At 40.7% G+C, this 9,708-nt stretch overlaps 1 protein-coding gene across 2 annotated transcripts in view; it reads left to right on the forward strand.

The window, feature by feature from the left end:
* LOC115587316 (NT-3 growth factor receptor-like) overlaps window positions 1-9,500 on the forward strand; it is a 246,202-nt gene extending 236,702 nt beyond the window's left edge. For both annotated transcript variants that reach the window (XM_030427129.1, XM_030427130.1), the window contains exons 17-18: window positions 4,189-4,347; window positions 9,220-9,500. In XM_030427129.1, coding sequence (XP_030282989.1) covers window positions 4,189-4,347; window positions 9,220-9,405 — 345 coding nt within the window. In that variant the 3' untranslated portion in view covers window positions 9,406-9,500. The remainder of the gene's footprint in view (window positions 1-4,188; window positions 4,348-9,219) is intronic.
* The last annotated feature ends 208 nt before the right edge of the window (window positions 9,501-9,708 follow it).

Raw genomic sequence — 9,708 nt, forward strand, 5'->3', positions numbered from 1 at the left:
AATGCTTTTTGTGTGTCTAAGCTGTGCAACATGGAAGGCTGGGATTTGTTTTTGACACATGAGATAAGATTTAATGTCCTCCTGATATTGTTAGCACCTTGTCTTCCAGGAATAAATCCTGTCTGATCTGGTTTGATTAGTTTAGTTATATGTCTCTGCATTCTCCGTGCCATTATATTTGTTAATATTTTCAAATCATGTCAGAGCAAGCTGACAGGTCTATATCCCTCACATGAAGCTGGATCTTTGCCCTTCTTTTGCAAGACCGAAATGATGGCTTCTGACCAAGTCCCTGGCAAGTCACCTGATGCAAGAGCGTAATTAAAGACTCTATATAGTACTGGTGTGATCTCCCCTGCAAAAACTTTATAAAATTCCCCCGGAAACCCATCTGTACCAGGGGATTTATTGTTTTTATGATTTTTTATAGTATCTGATATTTCCTGTAATGTAATTGGCTCTATCATTTCAGATGCTTCTTCTGCTGATAGTGATGGTAGATTTAATTTTTTAAGAAACGCTTGAGTCTTATTTTCTGTGGAGATTAGCTCAGAGTCATTATATAAGTCTTTCTAAAATTCTGCAAAGGCTTCCACTATCTTTGTTGGCTTCACCACAAGTTGTTTGGAAATGGGATGTTTTACTTTTAAAATGATCCTATTTGTTTGAGCCTTTCTCAGTTGAAACGCTAGTAGACGACTTGCTCTATTCCCCATCTCATAATACCTTTGATTTGTAAAGCGTAGAGCTCCTTCTGCCTTGTATGTTAGTAATTTGTCTAATCGGTGTCTATTTTCTTTCAGTTCTTGGAGTACAGAGTTATTTCGTGTCCTTTTATGTTCCAATTCTAGTTCTCTGATTTTGCTCTCTATCGCCCTCTGCTGTTTTAGACAATCCTTTCTTATCCTCGAGGTTATTTCAATGATTTTTCCTCTTATCACTGCTTTCCCCCCATCCCAGAGAGTCGCTAGTGATACCTCGCCATTATCATTTATTTCCAAATATTCCTTTAGATGTTCTTTTATTTCCTTTACTACCTTCTCCTCTGATAGGATTGACACATTTAATCTCCACTATTTAAAAAAAGATTCCTTATCTATTGTTACAATTAGAGTCATGGGAGCGTGGTCACTTATAGTTACTGTCTCTATACCACATTCCACAACTTTGTGTATATGTTGCTGTGATACACAAAAAAAATCTATCCTAGAATAGCTACCGTGTGGGTTTGAATAAAATGTAAAATCCTTCTCTCTAGGATTATTGTTTCTCCATGGATCAATAAGACCTAACTCTCTGATAAAATCATTCAGTACTCTGGATTTTCTTGAAGTCAGCCCTTGTTCTGGTGGTAGCCTGTCTAATTTGCCATTCTGTACCGTGTTAAAGTCCCCCCCCATCAGTACCATCCCCTTTGCGTTACTTGAAATAACATTGGCTATTATTTTAAAGATTGTTTCACTTTACTCATTCGGGGCATATATGTTGAGTACTAATATAGCCATATCTCCTACGGAGCCAATAACCATTACATATCTTCCCATATTATCTTTTATCACTGACTCGACTGAAAATGGTAGGGACTTATGAATTAATATGGCTACGCCCCTTTTCTTGTCATATGAAGCATGAAACACTTGATTTACCCATTCCCTTTTTAGTTTTTTATATTCATCCTCCACCAAATGCGTTTCTTGTAGTAGAGCATTTGAACATTTTAAATTCTTTAGTTGGCTCAATACCTTCCTCCTCTTAATAGGATGATTTAAACCGTGGACATTATAAGACACAAGTTTCAGCTGATCCATATCAGTCTCAGTTTAAGACAGCCATCAACTCCCCACCTCTCATAAAACAAAACAACCGTGCACACAATTACACAGTAAAAAAAAACCAATGTTAAGCATCTCCTTCAGAACTATTTTACAATAACAAAAACAAAAACAAAAAAGTGTGACTTCCCACTGTCCCATTCCAGAGAGATGTGGAGTATTCTCTCTGGGGAAATAGCACTAAGTGCACCTGCAACTTCGAAGGGTTGTATAAAGTTGCTGCTTGCACTAACTGAGCAGTAAATTTGCTTTCTGTAACCAATATTCATGTTGATTTATCTAGGTAGTAATACCTTTAACTAGCTCTGTACATATTCAGTGTGCATTATAAAAGGCAGATATTTAAATTAGTTTCAGGCCTTGTATCTATTTATGTGTTTCTATTCTCTCTTTGGTCCTTACCATAATTATCATATTAATTCACTGTATGATTGCTTGAAAGTCCGCCTCTGTGATGTGTGGCTGCCTCTTCTTCCTCCTCTGTCCTGTCGCTGTGGTCCAGCTGTCTTTCATAATCATCCTCTGTAGTCTGTCATTGTCGTCCTCCTCCACGCTGATCCCCATGTTCTTCAGCATAGGTGCAGCCCACATGAGTGTAGTGAACGTCTTAATCCCAGAGTCCAGAAACACTTTTAGCTGTGCAGGATATGGAGACTGTGCCTTCACGTTCTTCTCTTTAAGTTTTTTTATGACGCCCCATACCTGGTTCCTCTTCCTTTGTGTCTCAGTCGTGTAGTCTTGATTGAAGTAGATGATTGGTCCCTCATACATGGTCTTTTGTTTCCATGCTTGCTGTATTACCAGCTCTTTCATCCGTGCATCTAAGAAGCGGACAATGATTGCTCGCGGGGGAGCATCACTTTCTTTCGGTTTGGCGATTAACGAGCGATGCGCTCTTTCAATTCGGATGTCTGTGTCTTCTGGGATCTGCAGTGTTGAGTGAATAAAGTCTGTTATGAACCTTATCATGTCGTTTTTCTCAGAGCCCTCCGGAATGCCATGTATCCGTATGTTATTGCGTCTCGATCTTGATTCCAGGTCCTCACATTTTACGGCCAATTTTCCCTGCTGATGAAAGAGGAAGTTGGCCATTTTTTCTAGCCGCGCCGTCTTGTCCTCCATGTCTCCCAACCTCTCTTCCACATGTTCCACCGGTTGATCTAGCGTGGTCGTTCTTTCCACAAGTTCCTTCATATTAGTCTCTAGCCTAGCCAAGGCCTTTTTGTTGTCATTAGCCGCTTCTGTGTGCTCTTGTCTCAGCCTGCGTAGCCCCGGCAATATTACCGAGTCCTGTTCACCTGCGGCCTGCATCTTGCTCGGTGTAGTTCCCGATGTAGTGACGGTGCCTCCAGTATTTGCTTGTTTTTTTTGTTAAGCCTCCCTTTTTTTTCATCTCTCACCGTTTACTTTCTTTATCAAATGTTAATGAGTTAAGTTGGATTTCTGCTCTGAAAGTAGTCTTAAAGAGCTATTTTTAATTGGTCATTTCAAGAGCTCGTTTCCCTGCTGCCTCCTACCACATGGCACCACCGGAAGTCCCCAGTTGAACCAGCATTTGATCTACTCATTTTGAACACTAGGAAGGAATCCAGTATCAAGCCAGCAACAACAATAGCCACACTGTACAATGCAGGAACGGCATTCACATCCAACGAGCCTAAACCACGAACACACCCAGGCCTTTCGCCTTTCATACACATGAAAACCCACGTGGCAGCAACCCAACACCCAAAGTAACAACACACAATTTATACCACAAATTCATACTGCATTTATAACAAGCCACAACACACGTTACATACCACAGTTGTGAGTGGAAACTGTGTCTGGACTCAATAATGGATGATCCAATATCAGCGTTTTTCTCTGCGTTGAATGGCGTAGCTCCCTTCCAGCAATCTGTTGATTTTTGCTTACAAATATAGGCGACTATTAGGCTTGTAAAGTTAGTTGCCTAGAGGCTGAACAGAGGAACACTCCTGCCAGACATGCTTGCTGTAATTAAATGAAAATGGATCTGATGACTTAGTTTTGAAAATGTATTGTAGAAAGATGTATCCAGGCCATACACAGGTGTTTGAAAACGAACAAATCAAAACAATAATCCGAAGAAACTAACAAAACTTATCAGAGCATAAAGTGGTAAGCAAAAATGAGTGCTTCTCCCGTCACCCCCTCTTGTTCCATTCTCTGACTGAAGTAACTGACAGCTTTGATATCCGTATTTCCACACCATGTGACCAAATCACTGCATTTGTCAAAAAAAGGTGTACAGTAATAACAACTAAAGTCATAACCTGGCACTTACATCCTGATTCATCTTTTATATATGTTTTTCCTCTATCTGTGTTCTCAGGTGGGTGGTCACACCATGCTCCCGATTCGCTGGATGCCCCCAGAGAGCATCATGTACAGGAAGTTCACCACAGAGAGTGATGTATGGAGCTTCGGAGTCATTCTATGGGAAATTTTCACTTACGGCAAACAGCCGTGGTTCCAGCTCTCCAATAATGAGGTATGCTATCAATAGAATATATTTATGTATAAAGTCTGTACTAAGTAATTTATGACTTTTCTTTATCATCAGCAACCAACAAGTTTGAAGGGTTCAGGTTAATTTCTTTACCATTATACAACACCAGCGTTGCAAAACGAAACTGAGTTTGGGTCCCTTTTTCCTACATCACATACAAAAACAAAACGATTTTATGTAGTATGATGCATAAATTGAGACGTGTCAGAGACTGAGGAATGACAGTGGTTTATAGGCTTAAGATATTTCTATATCTTTTGCCAGATGGCAGCAGGGTTACAGGATGACTTCACCGATATTGCTCATGCTCTGTAGATGGGTAGCAATGATGTTCTGAGCAGGTTAAATCACCCACTGTGAAGCCTTCCTGTTCTGGGCCGTATGCGAATAATGCCAGTTTGTGATATTCACAGTCAGGATGCTTACGATTGCTTCTTTGCTTTAAAAGTTGCTATTTAGCTCCCTCTGGAATTTAGCCTTTCAGTTTCCTAAACAAGTAGAGCCTTTTCTGGTTTTTTTGTTTTTGTTCTTTTGTTTTCTTTTTACAAAGTTTGTGACCATGATTCTCTGTCTCTTGTGCTGTTCACCTGCTCCACCCCAGCCTCACTGATATAGACACAGATGTGTGTCTTTGCCCCCTTTTCTCTAAAATCAACAATCAGCTCTTTGGTATATTCTTTGTGCATCACTGTGCAAGATTGTTGATTTGCTGCTGAAATTAACTTTCACTGTTGCTTGTAATGCAGTGTGTTGCATTGTTGTTTATAATGTCTTCCTGTTTTTCTGTTTCCTGTTTTGTTTTTTGCCTTTGCCTGCCTTGTGTTGTTGCTTTTGGACTTTGGGTTACAGCTTTGTAAACAGAGCTGATACCCAAAATCTACAGAATCCAAAAAAAAGACAAAGACAAGCCAGGAACACATCATAGGGAGACACAAGAATAGACTTAGGGAAACTCAACAGACAGCCTGACAAAGTGAGCAGGAGGCACACAGACTATATACCCACACAGGTGAAACACATCAGGGTGGGACAGACAACTCCAAGGTGGGAAACATTGATAAAGGTAGGAAATGGAAAGAGAGACATGACACAGGAGGATGTAACTTGAAAATAACAGGAAAAAACAAAACCACAAACTCAAACTGTGACAAGTTGAGACTACCTAATCAAACTGTCTGGAGTCTGCTTGTAAGGAAATCCAATGTCCAATTGCAGATTGTGGCAGTCACACCCAGACTGAGAAGTTGTCTAACAGTGAATGCTCAGCTGAAATCAACAAACAGCATTCTGATGTAGTTAGTTGTTTTCTTTCTTTCATAATAAATCGTTTAAACGTATCTGGTTGAAGGTGTGGTCCTTGCTAGTGAAACAGCAAAACAGCACCAGTGAACATTTGCGCCGGAACATGCCTCCTCTTTTCGCTGAACCGCCCCCGGGAGCGCAAATTAATTCCCTAATTTAAGGAAGTGCATCTGTGGAGGGAAAATTCCAATGTGCATCGAATGCAAGATAGGAATTATACAAGCGCCAGTGTACAAAGTCAGTTGTGCTCAGTGCAAGATAGAGCCCAAGCAGTTTTGTGACAAGCGGTTATTTCTCAGGAATCTTAGAAAGTAAAGTCTCTGCTGAGCCTTCTTGATGGTCACTGAGGTGTTTCGCAATCCACAACAGGTCCTCATCAATTTGGATGCCTAGGAACCTGAAGACAGAGACCCTCTCCACATAATCCCCGCTGATGCACAGTTATTAGATGCTTTCTGTTTTCCTTCCTCCGGAAGTCCATGATCAGCTCCTTCGTCTCGGTGGTGTTAAGGACCAGGTTATTTTCCCTGCACCACCCAGTCAGCTGCTCCTCCTCAGCCCTGTAGGCAGACTCATCCCCCTCAGAAATGAGTCCCACTACTGTGGTGTCATCTGCAAACTTAACAGTGGTGTTGCTGGAGTGAGCAGGGGTGCAGTCATTAGTGTAGAGGGTGTAGTGTAGGGGGCTCAGCACACAGCTCAGTAGGGAGCTATGGTGGGAGTTTCTGTACTTGGTGTTGCAGCATTTTGGCTTCAATGATGCAGTTATAGGATGTCTTAAAACAATATATCACTCACCAACTGGTCGGATAAAAATAAACTCATCAAAGCTGTAACTCTAGAACAAGGATGTCGCCAGGGATGCCCCCTAAGCCCCACCCTCTTCGCATTATTCATAAAACCACTTGCTCAAGTAATTAGAGAAGATGTTGAAACAGCTGGAATTCTAGTTTAAGAAATAGAACACAAGATATATCTGTACGCGGATGATGTTCCCATGGCTCTCTCCAGGCCTGCCTAAACTTATGTCTCTCCTCGAACATTTTGTTTCCTATTCAGGATATAAATTAAACATACAAAAACACAAATCCTTGCCTGCAATTATCTACCACACAAGAACATACGTGAAAAGTACAATCTCAAATGGAAAACTACTGATATGAAATACCTTGGTGTTATTATACCAAAGGATCTCACAGATATGTATGCCAATTACTGTCCCATCACAAAAGAAATAAAAACAGATTTTGATAAATGGGCGCCCTTAACACTTAATAGGCATAACCGAATAGAGACCATAAAATTTAACATATAACCGTAATTGTTGTTCCTCTTTCAAACCTTACCTGAAGAGATACCAGTAAAACAGTTCAATGAGAGGAAACGAATGATCTCAAGGTTAATCTGGAAGGGGAGGAAGCTGAGAGTACATCTTAAAACTCTTCATTTAACAAAAGAGAAGGGTGGAAGGTCTCTCCCATGCCTAGTAGATTACTATAAAGTAGCACAATTAAGATATTTAGTCTGTTGGTGTAATGATGATGACGCAAAATGGAAAGAGCTAGAACCAAACCAACTGGCTATACCCCTTCAATCCATTTTGGGTGATAAAACTACTATGATCCTGCATTCAGAAAATTAAGCAGATCAACAATAGTCCCACTCAATATCTGGTTTAAAGAATGTAAACATTTTAAATTGGAGAGAAATATATGGCTGTTAAAGGCGCCATATGTAAGAATGTGGCCAAAAACGGTTACTACACTCAAATTCAAAATACTGCGGCGAGTCGTATCCGCCTCCCCCTCCACCCCCTCCCCTCCAGACTCGAGGTTGCCAGAGCGGACACACAATTCTGATGATGCTAACTTAGTTAGCCAAGCTTAACTTACCTGTCTAGGAGAAGAGTAGCCAATTCTGCATCCATTTTCAAATTCCTCTCAGCTTTCAACTGTCTCCACCGTTCAAATGCATCTCCTATATAGACCCTCGCTTTGCCTCAAATTTTTTCTTGGCGTTTTTGTGATTCATAACAAGGTCTTTTTTAGATTTTGTTGCCTCTGCCATTGTAGCTCAGTCGTAACTGGCAACCTGTGGTTGCTCAGCAGCTGAGACTCTACTGACTGCAATGATTTGTAGACGGCGGTGGGTGGGTTAGGTATTATCCCCATCGCTCTTCAGGATTCTGACTCTGTCAATGGCATTGGGCAGTTGTAGGACAGTGCCCGTTCATGGTTTGGGAGCATTGGCTTTGGTGGCTAGATACTTTCTAAATTTAGCCTGGCCTTGATAGTCTTACCATCTTGCCACCCCCAGCTTTAATGGAAAAAGCCTGTTTAACAGTGCACAATATGACAGAAACACTTGTCTTTTGATCCAAGTAACTGTGTGTCCCTCTGCTGACTTGGCATTAATAGCATCACAGATGTTTTGCCATTGCTGTGATTTTTGACAATCCTTTAACGCAAGTGCTGACACTGTGGAAGATCACATGTTTACATTGTTTTATTTTATTCAATAATGGCTTAAGTTCACTGCTGCTGAAAGTCTACTCCTTAGTACTTCTTTTGGATGGCATCTCCAATCGCTGTGCCAGTGTTGGCTATTTGGACATGGCATAACACCTTCCCTTATATGGTGCTTAGTGGTAATTTCCTATGCTAATTACAAACAATCAGCCACATGCTTTCAATTTACGATCAAGAGGGATTCATCACTCAGCACAACAGGCTTAGAGCAGATTTGGGTGGTTAGAATGTCTGGTGCATCTGAAGTTGTCTCTTATTTTCTTCTTTTGAAAACATAAGTAACAGAAAATCTAAGAGAAATTTGAGAGAATGTTGCTGCATGAGGTCCATTAACCAGATTCTCAGTTATTACAGCCAGCAAAGCACATTTGGCATCAGTTTTTCAACAGCCAACATTCACAACCACAAGTTCAGAACTTGTCTGCTCCAGTTTTCTTTGCTGTGCTGATTGCTGGAGATTTCAACACTTTTTTTTCCAAAATGATTTTCTGTTCTTTTTCTGTATTGTAGTAATAAATGTGTGACATAATGTCATTGTTTTGGGGTTTCTGCATGTTTTATATTTCTCATGTATCCTTGCTCAGCGCTCCTCAGGATTTCTCCAATATGCTTGCTCCCTAGAGCTTAAAAAGGAAATTGCTTTTGGGACAGCCTGCAAAAGGCTGACCACAGCAACTTCTGGGTCAAGGAGTAAGGATATGACAAATAAGAAATTGGGATGCACTGAGTTTGTCAGGATCTGTTACAGTTGTGTGTTATTTCCCATTATCGATGCATCTCATCTCTACAGAAAAGCAGCATTTTTATCACATTCCCTACCTAGATTGACACATTCCCATAACTACACTGTGACTCCCTCTGTATAACACTTCCAGTATAACCATGTTACATGTGCCCATCAAATTACACCACATAGTCAGCGTCTGTGGCAATTTGCATGTGATGTAGGCTTGCATGACAAAAGCTTTTTCAAACAAGGCAACTCATATATATTGTTTCATCATATGTCTGTCTGTCTTTCCAGGTAATAGAGTGCATTACTCAGGGCAGGGTACTGGAGTGTCCCAGGCTCTGTCCCAGGGAAGTCTATGATATGATGCTTGGCTGTTGGCAGAGGGAGCCACAACAGCGCCTCAACATTAAGGACATTCAGAAGATGCTGTTTGCTTTGATGAAAGCTACACCAGTTTATCTGGACATACTGGGATAGAAATGTATATGAGTATACAGAAATGGGATGTATTTGAAATTTGACCTGATTATCGCTGAAGTGAAATAAAGATGACTGGATCAGCAGGAAATGGATCACCTTGGAGTGAGCGTGAGCCTGGACTCACAGAGTTGTCTGTGATTAAACCATATGAATTGAGATTAGGCATAGCGCCTTCCTTTATCCAACTGCCTGACACATAAGAATTGGATTGAACTATGGTTTGGTTTGGCTTAACTCAGTTTCACAATTTTCAATTAGAGTGATCTTAGTATGCCTTATATAGCTAGTATTTTTCTTCGG

The sequence above is a fragment of the Sparus aurata genome, chromosome 8, assembly GCF_900880675.1.
Source record: "Sparus aurata chromosome 8, fSpaAur1.1, whole genome shotgun sequence".
Taxonomy (NCBI): Eukaryota; Metazoa; Chordata; class Actinopteri; order Spariformes; family Sparidae; genus Sparus; species Sparus aurata.